This window comes from Mustelus asterias, chromosome 2 (assembly GCF_964213995.1).
Source record: "Mustelus asterias chromosome 2, sMusAst1.hap1.1, whole genome shotgun sequence".
Lineage (NCBI taxonomy): Eukaryota > Metazoa > Chordata > Chondrichthyes > Carcharhiniformes > Triakidae > Mustelus > Mustelus asterias.
This window is the reverse complement of record NC_135802.1, coordinates 37,252,546-37,270,586: the sequence shown is the minus strand read 5'-3', so window position 1 is coordinate 37,270,586 and position 18,041 is coordinate 37,252,546. Positions and strand designations below refer to the sequence as shown.

Sequence of the window (18,041 nt, the reverse complement as noted above, 5' to 3'; positions counted from 1 at the left end):
GTTCAAAATATAATTCCCTAAACTGAGTGCCTGTAGATAAAGCCATAACGAAAGCTAATTGAATTTGTGGCTTTAATCTATAACCAGATTATACGAGTCAGAGAAGTCATGATAAATTTATAGAAGTTAGATCACAAATGAGAGGACTGCGTGCAGTTTCGAAAGAGAAAGAAAGACTCACATTGATGCCGCATCTTTCATAACTTCAGCATTCCAAAGTGCTTCGCGGCCAATAAAGTTCTTTTGAATCATAGTCACTGTCGTATTGTAGGAAATGATGTGGAGATGCCGGCGTTGGACTGGGGTAAACACAGTAGGAGTTTTAACACCAGGTTAAATATCAGGTCTTTAACCTGGTGTTGTTAAAACTCTTACTGTATTGTAGGAAATGCAGCAAGGTCTCACAAACAACAGATAACTTTGGTTGCGAGATAAATATTGGCCAAGACAATGGGGAGAATTTATCTACTCTTCTTCTGTGTCATCCTGAGGGAGCAAACTGGGTTTAATATCTCATCTAAAAGATTGCATTTCTGAAAATGCAACAATCCCTCGGTAGAGCAAGCATGTCGGAGCTGTCGATTCATTAGGGTGATGGCTCGGATCTGATACAATAGTCATACGGAAGCTACAGCTGTCACTTCTTAAAGCGACACATGATAACATCAAATCTCACCCTAATTTGTTCCATCCATTAACTAGAAGTGTAATCTGAATTCATTAAAGATTATACCAGTGTACATGTTACATAGAGTATCCGGCACAGAAGCAGGTCATTTAGCCCCACCAGTCCATACTGGTGTTTATGCTCCACTCAAGCCGCCTCCTCTCTTTTCTTATCTAAATCTACCATCGCAACCATCTATTCTGCCACCCCCCCCCCCCCGGCCATGTGCTTGCCTAGCTTCACAGTAAATGTGACTTCAATCACTGGTACTGCGCTCCACATTCTCACTACTCTTTGGGTAAAGAAGTGTTTTCTGAATTTCCTTTGGATTTCTTGGTGCCTTTCTTTTACTTATGGGTTTTTAATTATGTTCTCCTTTAATTAGAGGAAACACTCTCTCTATATCCACTCTATCAAAACCTTAAAACATTTTAAATAACTCTAATGGGACACTTCTCATCTTTTTTCACAAGAAAAGAAACCCAGCCTGTAATCACTTTCCTGACATGTGTATAGCCACACATTTCTGGTATCATCCTTGCAAATCTATTCTGTACCCTCTCCAGTGCCTCTGCATCCTTTTTATAACATGGCGACCATAACTATACACAATACTCTTAAGTCTAACCAAGGTTAGATACAGGCTTAGCTTAACTTTCCTACTTTTAAATTCTATTCCTCTAGAAATAAAGCCTAGTACTTGGTTGTATTATTAATGCTCTTGATAATTTTTGCAACTTTAGTGATTGGTATATTTGTACTCTTAAGATCTCAATGTTCATCTACTCCACCTAGAAGGTATGCTATTGCATGTCAGGGAGGCTCAGTGAATGAATGAGGACACATACTTTTGATATTAATTGAAGCCACACCAACAGGACCTGTGCACACAGGATCTGGACAGCTGTATTATTTTGGTACAGGATTTATACCGAGCCTGCACCATCCTGTTCAAGATCAGATTATTGTTTTAAATCTATAAACGTTTTAATTAGACTTTCTTCCATCATTGTGAAACTGGTGCAAATTAATCTTTCGCAAATGCACTCAGTCCGAGTGTCAAGATGAGTTAAATCCTTGACAGACTATTTTTATTTCCTTCAGTATGGCTGTGTGTGTGTGTATTTTCTTCATTATGGATTAGCTGTAACTCTTAAGTGATTGGGTGGTATGTGATTATTTCCCACCGATCGCCAGCAATCCATCACAAATTCTTTCCTAATTTGTCAGTTTGAGATGCATAATTTGTTTCAAAGAAAATTAACTTTCAAAATCTTGTGGCTGTCAAATCCAGTCGACTGATCATTCAGCATTTCCTTTTGTGATGAATAAAATGAATTGAGCAATAACTTGAACTGAGCAATATAAATAACGGCAAATTAGAAATTTGTGCTGAGCAATTTAGCTATCAGCTGAATTAGGAGGAGTAAGGACAGGTCTAAACCAAAACCTTTCTGCTTTGGGAAATTGTAATAAGTCCTCGGAGGCAGAAGCCCCCTCACCAAAATCCCTTTATTTACAAGTTTGACAACAGCATACAGAATGCTTTCAGTTAGCAGTCTACACTAGGGGCCCGATTTTACCAAACATTCGCGCCCATTTTCAGGCACGAAATCGCAGTAAAGTTGGGCGTCGGGCCTTTAACGTGACCTGCACCTGAATCCGAGCAGATCCCGGCTTTACCGACACCCGATTCGGGCGCGGGTCCAGTCCGCGTCCAAATCGGGCGGCCCGACGATTTAAATGCATTAGCGCAAAGGGAAAATATTTCAAAATATGGATGGGGGGATATATATTTTGAAATATTTTCCCAAATATTAGCATGCATTTAAATCGACTTAATGAACTGCGCGCCCAACTCTACTGCCAAATCCCACTTTACCGTCTTCTGGTCCGTTCCGGATCCGAGCTTATAGCGACCTGCTAAATAAAAATCTGAAGCGGATTTCTATTCTGCAGGGGAACCTCCGAAGCCCATCCTCCTCGACCATCCTTCGCAGACCCCCCTGCTAACCACCCCGGCAGACCTCCCCCCCCCCCCCCCCCCCCCCAAAATCAGGCCCCCCTGGGAAACAGGCCCCCCTCGGCAGAGCACACCCCCAAACTACCTCAATCGCTGGTCTCCCTCCACCATCCTTCTAACCTGCAGTCCTTCGTGAGCCTGCAGCACCTTCCTGGCCTTCCGCTGGCATCCGCCGGAGGAGGGGGGGCGGGCTCAGATGGATCTCTGGTTGTGTGGGGGGGCTCAGATAGATCTCTGGTTTTTGGTGGAGGGGGGGTGGATGGACTTGGAAGAATCGTGCAAACTGAAAATAATGTAGCATCTTCTTTGTGCTGTCTAATTATCTATGGGAAAGGTAATTAAACTACAGTGTCCTAGTGAGCAATTAGTGACCTGTATAATACATTTGTGATCTGCAACTGGATTGTTGATGTCACTGTAGCCATGAGCCAGGTGGTCAAATGTTCCGAGTCATGTGGTGAACTTGGAAGAATTGTCCCCGTGGTGGAACTTGGTTGGAAATAAGATTCAAGGAGATTACTAAATCTGGGAAATCAACCATAGTGAAAAGAAGTTTCTATTGGCAACTCTTCTCTCACATTCCATGGCAGATGTGCCCCTACTTATGAATGTGATTTGCATGGGCAATGTTGTGTGCACCTAATCTGCCTCTGGAGCAGCCTTGGATCCTTTCTTTTATCTTGTTTTCATCTGAACATTGCACAGAATTAGAGGAATTCCCTTTGGAAGATAATGTTGAAATTATAATCGTAGGAACTAAAAACCTGACAGTCAAATAGAACATAGAACAGTACAGCACAGAACAGGCCCTTCGGCCCACGATGTTGCGCCGAGCTTTATCTGAAACCAAGATCAAGCTATCCCACTCCCTATCATCCTGGTGTGCTCCATGTGCCTATCCAATAACCGCTTAAATGTTCCTAAAGTGTCTGACTCCACTATCACTGCAGGCAGTCCATTCCACACCCCAACCACTCTCTGCGTAAATAACCTACCTCTGATATCAAGAACGAACAAAGAACAATACAGCACAGGAACAGGCCCTTCGGCCCTCCAAGCCCGCGCCGCTCCCCGGTCCAGGATTGAATCCTGAATCCAGGATCCCCGCCCAATTTTCCAGCCTATCTACATACCAATATCCTATCCACCGAGCTGTCCCTCACAGCTACGATGCTTTGTTCATTACAACCTATTAACTCACCCCCACCCGCCCCCCCCCCCCCCCCCCCATTCCAGACCATGTGATCTCCAGGGAGAGGCGAAAACCCAGAGTGAAAACCCCAGGGCCAATATGGGGAAAAAAAATCTGGGAAATTCCTCTCCGACCCCCTGAGGCGATCGAAACGAGTCCAGGAGATCACAATGGCCCCGATCGGAAAATGCTTCCCAACCCCAGTCATTTCCACTTCCACGAACACCATATGAATTCCCTGCCCCCGAGACAGGTTCCCAACTATCCGCAGTCTCACTCTGTACTGGCACCAGCAAGATGATCATAGAATGAAGCCTTGAAACGAGAAACAAGGAACAATTAGCCCGCGCCGCTCCCTGATCCAAACTAGACCATTCTTTTGTATCCCTCCATTCCCACTCCGTTCATATAGCTGTCTCGATAAGTCTTAAACGTTCCCAGTGTGTCCGCCTCCACCACCTTGCCCGGCAACACATTCCAGGCCCCCACGACCCTCTGTGTGAAATATGTCCTTCTGATATCTGTGTTAAACCTCCCCCCCTTCACCTTGAACCTATGACCCCTCGTGAACGTCACCACCGACCCGGGGAAAAGCTTCCCACCGTTCACCCTATCTATTCCTTTCATAATTTTATACACCTCTATTAAGTCTCCCCTCATCCTCCGTCTTTCCAAGGAGAACAACCCCAGTTTCCCCAATCTCTCCTCATAACCAAGCTCCTCCGTACCAGGCAACATCCTGGTAAACCTCCTCTGTACTCTCTCCAAAGCCTCCACGTCCTTCTGGTAGTGTGGCGACCAGAACTGGACGCAGTATTCCAAATGCGGCCGAACCAACGTTCTATACATCTGCAACATCAGACCCCAACTCTTATACTCTATGCCCCGTCCTATAAAGGCAAGCATGCCATATGCCTTCTTCACCACCTTCTCCACCTGTGACGTCACCTTCAAGGATCTGTGGACTTGCACACCCAGGTCCCTCTGCGTCTCTACACCCTTTATGGTTCTTCCATTTATCGTGTAGCTCCTCCCTACATTATTCCCACCAAAATGCATCACTTCGCATTTATCAGGATTGAACTCCATCTGCCATTTCCTTGCCCAAATTTCCAGCCTATCTATATCCTTCTGTAGCCTCTGACAATGTTCCTCACTATCTGCAAGTCCTGCCAGTTTTGTGTCGTCCGCAAACTTACTGATCACCCCAGTGATCCTTCCTATATCTCCCACCATGAACCCTATAGTTATGCCCCCTTGTAATAGCTCCATCCACCCGAGGAAATAGTCTTTGAACGTTCACTCTATCTATCCCTTCATCATTTTATAAACCTCTATTAAGTCTCCCCTCAGCCTCCTCCGCTCCAGAGAGAACAGCCCTAGCTCCCTCAACCTTTCCTCATAAGACCTACCCTCCAAACCAGGCAGCATCCTGGTAAATCTCCTCTGCACTCTTTCCAGCATTTCCACATCCTTCTTGTAGTGAGGTGACCAGAACTGCACACAATATTCCAAATGTGGTCTCGCCAAGGTCCTGTACAGTTGCAGCATAACCCCACGGCTCTTAAACTCCAACCCCCTGTTAATAAAAGCTAACACACTATAGGCCTTCTTCACAGCTCTATCCACTTGAGTGGCAACCTTTAGAGATCTGTGGATATGGACCCCAAGATCTCTCTGTTCCTCCACAGCCTTCAGAACCCTACTTTTGACCCTGTAATCCACATTTAAATTAGTCCTACCAAAATGAATCACCTCCCATTTATCAGGGTTAAACTCCATTTGCCATTTTTCAGCCCAGCTTTGCATCCTACCTATGTCTCTTTGCAGTCTACAACAGCCCTCCACCTCATCCACTACTCCACCAATCTTGGTGTCATCAGCAAATTTACTGATCCACCCTTCAGCCCCCTCCTCTAAGTCATTAATAAAAATCACAAAGAGCAACGGGAAAATATTTCAAAATATGGATGGGGGGATATATATTTTGAAATATTGTCCCAAATATTTGACTGTCAGGTTTTTAGTTCCTGCAATTATAATTTTGACATTATCTTCCAAAGGGAATTCCTCTAATTCTGTGCAATGTTCAGATGAAAACAAGATGAAAGAAAGGATCCAAGGCTGCTCCAGAGGCAGATTAGCTGCACCCAACGTTGCCCATGCAAATCACATTCATAAGTAGGGGCACATCTGCCATGGAATGTGAGAGAAGAGTTGCCAATAGAAACTTCTTTTCACTATGGTTGATTTCCCAGATTTAGTAATCTCCTTGAATCTTATTTCCAACCAAGTTCCACCACGGGGAAATTCTTCCAAGTTCACCACATGACTCGGAACATTTGACCACCTGGCTCATGGCTACAGGGACATCAACAATCCAGTTACAGATCACAAATGTATTATACAGGTCACTAATTGCTCACTAGGACACTGTAGTTTAATTACCCTTCCCATAGATAATTAGGCAGCGCAAAGAAGATGCTACATTATTTTCAGTTTGCAAGATTCTCCTAAGTCCATCCTACTCTCTGCTGTTTTTCTTCTTTCGCGCCCGGGGGCGCTGCTTCAGATTTATTTTCGAACTGCGCATGCGCAGTTCAGAGCTCCAATCGTTCCAGCAGTGCTAAGCCCCGCCCACTGCGTGGATCGGACCGTAGCCGGCAAAAAGCGTATGGGTGCGCTGCAAAGTGGATTCCGGGCTCGGATCTATTTGACGCCCAGATTCGGCACTTAGACTCAAAATGGTAAAATCAGGCCCAAGGAGTCCCAAAGGAACTGACACGCCTGGTTAAGTACAAAGCAAGAGGCTCCCTGATTGGCCCATCAATTTGGCCCTTAATCAGGGAGTTCATATTCTAACAGGCCCACCTCAATTGCCTGATTAAAATGTTACAGAAATGTACAATCCAGGAAAGAAGAGGACTGGATTTCGTATATTTTCCAATATACTCAAATAGGGCTCCTTTTTTCAATTAAAGTTCAATTTACAGCTCGTATTTTGCCAACTGTTAAGTTAACTTTACAGACAACTTACAATCTTAAATCCTTGTCTTGTAGCAGGAGCACGGGCTTGATCTTAAACCGTATGATGTTACCTTGATGATTCTTCAGTCTCCAGCCCCCGTTGGGACAACACTTGATGGATTGAATATTGGACGTGGCTATGGAATAGTAGAGGGGGAAGACGGGAGGCAGTTTGAAATCACCAGCCTCTCAGTCGATGTGTGGCACATACTTGAGTTTGACTATAGTAGATTACCCAAGCAGAGCATTGGGCAGTTTCATGAAGGTGATACTTATGTGGTGAAATCTAAGTACCTGGTGAGCACCACCGGTAAGTGCTGATAGTTTAAAATTAAATCATTGATAAAGATTCTAAGCCTGAACCAAATAGAAATGGTTCTTAATAAATCTTCGTGGAGCAAGACTAAAAGCCCTGTTTTTCTACATTGTTTAGATGAAAATGCTTAAATTTATAATTGTGGCACAGTGGTTAGCACTGCTGCCTCACAGCTCCAGGAACTGGGTTCAATTCAAGTCTTGAGTGACTGTGTGTGTGGAGTCTGCACGTTCTCCCTGTGTCTGCGTGGATTTCCTTCCTCCGGGTGCTCCGGTTTCCTCCCACAGTCCAAAGATGTGTAGATTAGATGGATTAGCCCATGGTTTTTAAAAAATGGATTATGGAAATAGGGCAGGGGAGGGAGGCCTGGGTAAGATTCTCTGTCAAAGAGTTAGTGCAGACCCAGTGGGCCGAATGGTCTCTTTTGCACTGTGGAGATTCTATTCTATAAAGATGCTGTATATAGATGTCTCCATTTTAAATGAGGGTGTGGAGCAGACAGGGCTGGGAGGGTGCTTTGGTCATTGAGATATCTGAAGGAGGAGGGCCAGGGATGTGGAGTCTTGGCTGATCGTAATGGCTGGGCCTCATTTGCAAAAATATTCAGAAAATTCTACCCGAACCCAGCCAACTCCACAATCTGGCCAGTGAATGGGAGGGAACAGTACCTTCGCTCTCATCTGCTCAGAGGTGCAACTGAGATCTGTCTTGGTAGGGAGGGAGCAGGATCAGATTGGTTACTGACTGGCTTAATTTTAACTGACTCTTTACCTAGTTACCAGCAGCGAATAAAGATCAGGTGAGATGCTTATTTGTGCTGAGCCAGTTCAAAGATTTTTGGGTACAGATTAAATAGGAAGGAATAAGTGAATAACATTTTATTCCCAACGTAACCACTCCAGTGAATTACTTGTTGTGGACAGCCCTTCTGAAATTACAATAGCTCAGGACAATGCAAGCTGAGTTCTGATAAAGGGTCATTGTCGGCCTGAAATGTTAACTCTGTTTCTCGCTCCACAGATGCTTCCTGACCAGCTGAGTATTTCCCACATTTTCTGTTTTAGATTTCTAACACCTGCAGTATTTGGTTTTGTAGTGATGAAAGCTTGTATGCACCAGTGTTATTGAATGTAATGCAAGTTCTGTTTTAAGAGAACAACGCTGGGGGTGGAATATTACAGTTGTGAGGGTAAAGCATGTAGATGGCTTGCGCATACCCCAAAGTAGGCGTGGAGTTGACCCGCCCCAGGCTGGCCCACCTTTTAGCCATAAGGCACTCCGGCCAGGGTAAACGGACAGCTTGTGCCTTACTGAAGAGGAAGTCCAGTTGGCCACCAGCTCCATTAGTTCTGGCTGTGCCAAGAATGCATTAGTGTCAGCACTGCAATGAGTAAGGAGGAGGAGGCCCATGAATCTCTAGAAACAGGTAATTCCAGGCTTTTGGGCAGGTTAGAGAGGCGGGTGCATGAGGGTGGTGGGTTTAATGCAACAAGTGGTGGGTTCTATTTTATGGTGGGCTGCCCCTGATTCACAAAACGCAACCCCTGAGGATAGGATCCCAACACCCCAACTCCACCCCCCCATCCCGTCCTTTGAAGAACTTGCTTAAAAGATTGGGCTGCCACTCCCATCTGATTGCTCATGCCAAACATGCTATGCCATGGGCAGTATATTACCGAGGTCAATTGGCTTGGTAACAAGCCTAATTGACTCTTGATTATATATTTATTATCACTCCCATATTATGAGATTGGGCAGGAAGGTGTTGCATGGGCCTATTTTATATTCTGTATTGTATACATCCATGGCGAAAACAAGCCCAATGGTGGGGATGGGGAGGGCCTAGAATGCAGCCCTAGGACTCTGAAAATTTGTGTACATGTATGTTAGAAACCTCTTGGTCTATTCCAAGGTAGTGTATATACAGTCACAGTGATTTACATTCCCGTAACACTTTTTGGATATGGATTGGCGGCCAATTAGTTTTCATCGCTTTTGCACTGTTACGGAAGATCCTCCTGTACACAAAACCATCTCCCTCAGCATTACATAGGATGATGGATCATCAGCAGACAGTGTTTGGGTGAATAATCAAAGGGAAAATACCCTCAAGATAGGGGTATTTTGGAGATTCTGTCACCTATAGGAACGTTAATTGATTCTGTTGATGCTTTAACCTATTTTTGGTTCTTTATATACACCACAGTTGGCAAAAGGCAGAAGTCTGAGCTTGTTCGGAACACTGCTGTCGGAAAGGAGAAATGCGTATACTACTTCTGGCAAGGCCGTCACTCAACTGTGAGTGAGAAAGGAACGTCGGCTCTGATGACTGTAGAGTTAGACGAAGAGCGGGGGGCACAGGTGAGCCTTTCCTACCAGTCCATCTGTGTAAAGATGATGTCCTGACATTTCGGAAATGCACAGTTGTGATCTAGAACATAGAACAGTACAGCACAGAACAGGCCCTTCGGCCCACGATGTTGTGCCGAGCTTTATCTGAAACCAAGATCAAGCTATCCCACTCCGTATCATCCTGGTGTGCTCCATGTGCCTATCCAATAACCGCTTAAATGTTCATAGAAACATAGAAAAACTACAGCACAAACAAGTTGTGCCAAACACATCCCTACCTTCTAGACCTACCTATAACCCTCCATCCTATTAAGCTCCATGTACTCATCCAGGAGTCTCTTAAAAGACCCTATTGAGTTCGCCTCCACCACCACCGACGGCAGCCGATTCCACTCGCCCACCACCGTCTGTGTGAAAAACTTCCCCCTAACATCTCCCCTGTACCTACCCCCCAGCACCTTCAACCTGTGTCCTCTCGTAGCAGACATTTCCACCCTGGGAAAAAGCCTCTGAGAGTCCACCCGATCTATGCCTCTCAACATCTTATACACCTCTATTAGGTCTCCTCTCATCCTTCCTCTCTCCAAGGAGAAAAGACTGAGCTCCCTCAGCCTATCCTCATAAGATATGCCACTCAATCCAGGCAACATCCTTGTAAATCTCCTCTGCACCCTTTCAATCTTTTCCACATCCTTCCTATAGTGAGGCGACCAGAACTGAGCACAGTACTCCAAGTGGGGTCTGACGAGGGTCTTATATAGCTGCACCATTATCCCCGGACTCCTAAATTCAATCCCTCAATTGATAAAGGCCAGCATACCATACGCCTTCTTAACCACCTCCTCCACCTGCGGGGCCGATTTTAGAGTCCTATGGACCCAGACCCCAAGGTCCTTCTGACCCTCTACCATACTAAGAGTCTTTCCCTTTATATTGTACTCCTTCATTCCATTTGTCCTACCAAAATGGACCACGACGCATTTATCTGGGTTGAAGTCCATCTGCCACTTCTCCGCCTAGTCTTGCATCCTATCTATGTCCCTCTGTAACTTCTGACATCCCTCCAGACTATCCACAACCCCACCAACCTTCGTGTCGTCGGCAAACTTACCAACCCATCCCTCCACTTCCTCATCCAGGTCATTTATGAAAATGACAAACAGCAAGGGTCCCAGAACAGATCCCTGGGGCACACCACTGGTGACCGACCTCCATTTAGAAAAAGACCCATCTATACACACTCTCTGCCTCCTTTGCGCAAGCCAGTTCTAGATCCACCGGGCAGCAGCACCTTGGATCCCATGCCCTCTCACTTTTTCTAGAAGCCTTGCATGGGGGACCTTATCGAACGCCTTGCTAAAATCCATATAAACCACATCTACCGCCTTCCCTTCGTCAATGTGTTTAGTCACATTTTTGAAGAACTCCACCAGGCTCGTAAGGCACGATCTGCCCTTGACAAAGCCATGCTGAGTATTCTTGAGCATACTAAACCTCTCTAAATGCTCATATATCCTGTCCCTCAGGATCTTTTCCATCAGTTTACCAACCACTGAGGTTAGACTCACCGGTCGGTAATTACCTGGGCTATCCCTATTCCCCTTCTTGAAAATAGGAACCACATCCGCAATCCTCCGGCACCTCTCCCGTCTCCATCGACGACGCAAAGATCATCGCCAGAGGTTCTGCAATCTCTTCCCTCGCCTCCCACAGTAACCTGGGGTACATCCCATCCGGACCCGGCGACTTATCTATCTTGATGCCATTCAAAGATTCCAGCACAACCTCTTTCTTAAAGTCCACATACTCAATCCTTTCAGTCCACCGTACGCCCGCAGTACATCCACCCAGGTCCTTCTCCTCTGTGAAAACCGAGGCAAAATACTCATTGAGCACCTCTGCCATTTCTACTGGTTCCGTACAGACTTTCCCGCCTTCACCTTTTATAGGCCCTATTCCGTCACGTCTCATCCTTTTACTCTTCACATATTTATAGAACGCCTTAGGGTTCTCCTTAATCCTACCTGCCAGGGCCTTCTCGTGACCCCTTCTGGCTCTCCTAATTTCCTTCTTTAGTCCCTTCCTACAAGCCGTATACTCTTCTAAATCCCTATCTTCGCCAAGCTCTCTGAGCCTTTTGTACGCTTTCCTTTTCTTCTCAACTAGGTCCCGCACAGCTTTCGTGCACCACGGTTCCTTTAACCGACCAACACCTCCCTGTCTGCTTGGAACGTTGTCCTGTAGAACTCTAGACAGACATTCCTTGAAAAACTGCCACCTCTCTTCAGTACATTTCCCCGAGAATACCTCCTTCCAATTTACTCCTCTAATTTGCTGTCTAATGTCTTCATATTTCCCGTTACTCCATATAAACACTTTCGTAGCTTGCCTGATCCTCTCTTTTTCCAATGCAAGCCTAAAGGAGATAGAGTTATGATCGCTATCCCCAAGATGCTCTCCCACTGAGAGATCTGACACTTGTCCAGGTTCATTGGTCAGTATCAGATCAAGTACAGCCTCTCCTCTTGTAGGCTTGTCCACATGCTGTGTCAGGAAACCCTCCTGAACACACCTAATGAACTCTTCCCCATCCAATCCCCTTACCCTAGGGATATTCCAATCTATGTTTGGGAAATTAAAGTCTCCCATCACAACAACTCTGCTATTATTGCAACTCTCCAGGATCTATTTCCCTATCTGCTCCTCCACCTCCCTGTTACTATTGGGCGGCCTATAGAAAACTCCTAGCCAAGTGACCAGCCCCTTCCCACTCTGAACTTCCACCCACAGAGACTCGGTGGACAATCCCTCCACAGCATACACCTTCTCTACAGCTGTGACACTATCCCTGATCAGCAGTGCCACTCCACCCCCTCTCTTGCCTCCCTCCCTGTCCTTCCTGAAACATCTGAATCCCGGCACCTGGAGTATCCAGTCCTGTCCCTGAGACATCCAAGTCTCCGTAATGGCCACCACATCATACTTCAGGCATCGATCCACGCTCTGAGCTCATCCCATTTATTCACTATACTCCTGGCATTAAAGTAAACACATCTCAATCCTTTGGTCTGAGCTCTCCCCTTCTCTATTCCCTGTCCATCCGCCCTCTTGCACTGCCTATAACGCTTCTCTGTTTGCGAGCTACCTTCCTCACTCTCAGTCACCTCATTTTGATCCCCTCCCTAAAGTGTCTGACTCCACTATCACTGCAGGCAGTCCATTCCACACCCCAACCACTCTCTGAGTAAAGAACCTACCTCTGATATCCTTCCTATATCTCCCACCATGAACCCTATAGTTATGCCCCCTTGTAATAGCTCCATCCACCCGAGGAAATAGTCTTTGAATGTTCACTCTATCTATCCCCTTCATCATTTTATAAACCTCTATTAAGTCTCCCCTCAACCTTCTCCGCTCCAGAGAGAACAGCCCCAGCTCCCTCAACCTTTCCTCATAAGACCTACCCTCCAAACCAGGCAGTATCCTGGTAAATCTCCTTTGCACTCTTTCCAGCGCTTCCACATCCTTCTTATAGTGAGGTGACCAGAACTGCACACAATATTCCAAATGTGGTCTCACCAAGGTCCTGTACAGCTGCAGCATAACCCCACGGCTCTTAAACTCCAACCCCCTGTTAATAAAAGCTAACACACTATAGGCCTTCTTCACAGCTCTATCCACTTGAGTGGCAACCTTCAGAGATCTGTGGATATGGACCCCAAGATCTCTCTGTTCCTCCACAGTCTTCAGAACCCTACCTTTGATCCTGTAATCCACATTTAAATTAGTCCTACCAAAATGAATCACCTCACATTTATCAGGGTTAAACTCCATCTGCCATTTTTCAGCCCAGCTTTGCATCCTATCTATGTCTCTTTGCAGTCTACAACAGCCCTCCACCTCATCCACTACTCCACCAATCTTGGTGCCATCAGCAAACTTACTGATCCACCCTTCAGCCCCCTCCTCTAAGTCATTAATAAAAATCACAAATAGAGGACCAAGCACTGATCCCTGTGGCACTCCGCTAGCAACCTGCCTCCAATCCGAAAATTTTCCATCCACCGCCACCCTCTGTCTTCAATCAGATAGCCAGTTACCTATCCAATCGGCCAACTTTCCCTCTATCCCACGCCTCCTTACTTTCATCATAAGCCGACCATGGGGGACCTTATCAAACGCCTTACTAAAATCCATGTATATGACATCAACTGCCCTACCTTCATCAACACACTTAGTTACCTCCTCAAAAAATTCTATCAAATTTGTGAGGCACGACTTGCCCTTCACGAATCCGTGCTGACTATCCCGGATTAATCCGCATCTTTCGAAATGGTCGTAAATCCCATCCCTAAGCACCTTTTCCATCAACTTACCAACCACCGAAGTAAGACTAATCGGCCTATAATTACCAGGGTCATTTCTATCCCCATTCTTAACCAGAGGAACAACATTCGCCACTCTCCAGTCCTCTGGCACCATCCCCGTGGACAGTGAGGACCCAAAGATCAAAGCCAAAGGCTCTGCAATCTCATCCCTTACCTCCCAAAGAATCCTAGGATATATTTCATCAGGCCCAGGGGACTTATCGACCTTCAGTTTATTCAAAACTGCCAGGACATCCTCCCTCCGAACATCTACTTCCTCCAGCCTATTAGCCTGTAACATCTTCTCTTCCTGAAAAACATGGCCCCTCTCCTTGGTGAACACTGAAGAAAAGTATTCATTCATCACCTCTCCTATCTCTACTGACTCCATACACAAGTTCCCACCACTGTCCTTGACCGGCCCTAACCTCACCCTGGTCATTCTTTAATTCCTCACATAAGAGTAACAAGCCTTGGGGTTTTCCTTGATCCGACCCGCCAAGGACTTCTCATACCCCCTCCTAGCTCTCCTAAGCCCCTTTTCCAGCTCATTCCTTGCTAACTTGTAACCCTCAATCGAGCCATCTGAACCTTGTTTCCTCATCCCTACATAAGCTTCCCTCTTCCTTTTCACAAGATATTCCACCTCTTTTGTGAACCATGGTTCCCTCACTCGGCCATTTCCTCCCTGCCTGACAGAGACATCCCTATCAAGGACACACAGTATTTGTTCCTTGAAAAAGTTCCACTTTTCATTAGTTCCTTTCCCTGACAGTTTCTGTTCCCATCTTATGCCCCCTAATTCTTGCCTAATCGCATCATAATTACCTCTCCCCCAATTATAAACCTTGCCCTGCCGTTTGGCCCTACCCCTCTCCATTGCAATAACAAAAGACACCGAATTGTGGTCACTATCTCCAAAGTGCTCTCCCACAAACAAATCTAACACTTGGCCCGGTTCATTTCCAGGTACCAAATCCAATGTGGCCCCACCTCTTGTCGGCCTATCCACATATTGGGTCAGGAAACCCTCCTGCACACACTGCACAAAAACTGCCCCATCCGAACTATTCGACCTACAAAGGTTCCAATCAATATTTGGAAAGTTAAAGTCCCCATGACAACTACCCTGTGACCCCCACACCTATCCATAATCTGCTTAGCAATTTCTTCCTCTACATCTCTCTTACTATTTGGGGGCCTATAGTAAACTCCTAACGACGTGACCGCTCCTTTCCTATTTCTAACTTCAGCCCATATTACCTCAGTGTGCAGATCCCCCTCGAAGTGCCTTTCCGCAGCCGTTAAACTATCCTTGATTAACAATGCTACTCCTCCACCTCTTTTACCAACTTCCCTACACCTACTGAAACATCTATACCCCGGAACGTCCAACAACCATTCCTGTCCTTGTTCTACCCATGTCTCCATAATGGCCACAACATCGTAGTCCCAAGTACCAATCCACACCCCAAGTTCATCTACCTTGTTTCGGATGCTCCTTGCATTGAAGTCGACACACTTCAACCCACCTTCCTGTCGACTGGTACCCACCCTTGACCTTGATACCTTCCCCAATACCTCACTACCCTCAACACTGACTTCCGGACTACAACTCCTTTTCCCACCCCCCTGACAAATTAGTTTAAACCCCCCTGAAGAGCCGTAGCAAATTTCCCTCCCAGGATATTGGTGCCCTTCTGGTTCAGGTGCACCCTGTCCTGTTTGTACAGGTCCCACCTTCCCCAGAATGTGTTCCAATTATCCACATAGCTGAAACCCTCCCTCCTACACCATCTCTGCAACCACATGTTTAACTGCACTCTCTCCCTGTTCCTCAACTCGCTATCACGTGGCACCGGCAACGTACCAGAGATGACCACATGTTTTGTCTTGGCTCTCAGCTTCCAGCCCAGCTCCCTAAATTCCGGTTTTAAATCCCTGTCCCTTCTCTTACCTATGTCGTTGGTACCAATGTGTACCATGACTTGTGACTGTTCCCCCTCCCCCTTAAGAATCCGGAAAACACGGTCTGAGACGTCACGGACCCTAGCATCCGGTAGGCAACATACCATCCGTGAGTCTCTTTTGCTGCCACAGAACCTCATATCTATCCCTCTAACTAACGAGTCCCCAATAACTACTGCCCTCCCGCTCTCCCCTTTACCCTCCCGAGCCACAGGGACGGACTCAGTGCTGGAGATCCTCTCACTGCGGCTCACCACTGGTATGTCGTCCCCCTCAACTGTATCCAAAGCGGAATACTTGTTGCTAAGGGGAACGACCACAGGGGATCCCTGCACTGACTGCTTTCTCCCAGCCCCTCTCACTGTCACCCATCTATTTTCCTTTCCTGGAGTAACTGTATCCCTAAAGCTTCTGTCTATGGCCACCTCTGCTTCCCTAATGATCCTAAGTTCATCCAACTCCAGCTCCAGTTCCCTAACACGGTTTTGGAGGAGCTGCAGATGGGTGCGCTTCCCACAGGTGTAATCAGCAGGGACACTGACGGCGTCCCTCACCTCAAACATACTGCAAGAGGAACATTGCACTGCCTTCACACCCATCCCCTCTCGATACCTTGCCAATACCACTAGCAGATAGAGTTGCTCCAATGGAACAATGAGCTATTTTCCCCCCCTTTTCCTCGGAATCCACATGGACTGAACTTAAAATTTGCAATTGAAGAGACAACAAAACGAATTAAACTTACCCCGCCTCATCCTTTCCGCCAAAGCCCTTAGAGCCAAAGCCCTTAGAGCTCTCACTCTGCTCCCTGCTCACTCCGCTGTCCGCTCAAAAGTGCGGCCTGCTTTTAAACACACCAAAAAACCTTCCCAGGCCTACTTCCGGTTTCGGAAAAACCCTCAGATTTTAAACCCAAAAATCACTGAAAAATAAATAAATCAATCAAGTGTAGAAGCAAACTCTCTTGCCCTCAGCCTGCTCCTGTGGAACAATGAGGATTCATGAAATAGGTTAAAAATGGATTATATTTCCAGTTACGGAATAACGGGCATTATTTTTGTAATAATGATTTGTGCTTTTAAAAAAAATGGCGCACGTCATTTTTCATCACTTTTCCAGGTGGCAACTTCAGAAATCACAATAACATTGACTGAGGTAAGCTGTTAAATAATGACAAATACAAGCTAAAACAAGAACAGTTGTAATGGACTGTGTTAGGAAACAAATGCCTTTAAGCCATTTCCTAGGTAACTCCGAATGCATTTCAGCAGATATAATTCACATCACCTAATTGAGTTGTCTGCAGTGCAAATTTTAACACCTCCTCACAGTTTGTTTTATAAATTAATATTGGGCAGAAATTTGACTGCTGGAACTGACTGGTTCCATCATTTCACTCAATTCTGTGGGCTGAATAGTTGGGAGTTTTTATTTTTTTTGAATCACATCTACATTCAGCAAGCAGATATTTCTGGTCTCTCAGAATGGGATAGATTCCACACTTTAATATTGTTAGGAATGGGATTTGAGATGCCAAACACAGACATTTTCTCATTACCTACCATTATTTCTGTTTGTTTCATGGTTGTCTCTGGATTTATTTCTGCCTTGCCCTATTTACGTTCCATTCTAGCTGTTTTTCTTCCATTTTTCAGTTTTTATCTCTATATATTGAAACACCTGGCCCCTGTCCCAACTCACCCTGACACAGTCTGAAGTACCTAGGTGGTGATGAACAACCTGTTTATGATACTGATCTGTGAAGTGAAATCCAGGAGTTGTAATTTGTATCATTTACTCTGAAGAACCATGTTTGATGGCACAGATTAACGAAAGAAATTGTTCTAAAACTAACTGTTATTTTTCTGCCTTGTTTTATTCCAGGTCCAAGTGCTGCAGGGGAAGGAGCCACCCTGTTTCCTGCAGCTGTTTCAAGGAGGAATGATCGTGCATGCTGGTAAAAGAGAAGAGGAGGAGGAAAGCTCACAAAGTAAATTCCTTGTGGTTTTGTGTCTTGTTAAATAGAATCATGGACAGAAGGAGGCCATTCGACCCATCGAGCCTGCACCGGCTCCCTGACAAGAGCATCTTCCCCATAACCTCACATATTTGCCCCACTAATCCACCTA

At 45.8% G+C, this 18,041-nt stretch overlaps 1 protein-coding gene across 1 annotated transcript in view; it reads left to right on the top strand.

Annotated features, from left to right (window-relative positions):
- svila (supervillin a) overlaps window positions 1-18,041 on the top strand; it is a 256,345-nt gene that overhangs the window by 208,819 nt on the left and 29,485 nt on the right. The window contains exons 32-34 of the mRNA XM_078233529.1: window positions 6,943-7,219; window positions 9,432-9,586; window positions 17,797-17,902. Coding sequence (XP_078089655.1) covers window positions 6,943-7,219; window positions 9,432-9,586; window positions 17,797-17,902 — 538 coding nt within the window. The remainder of the gene's footprint in view (window positions 1-6,942; window positions 7,220-9,431; window positions 9,587-17,796; window positions 17,903-18,041) is intronic.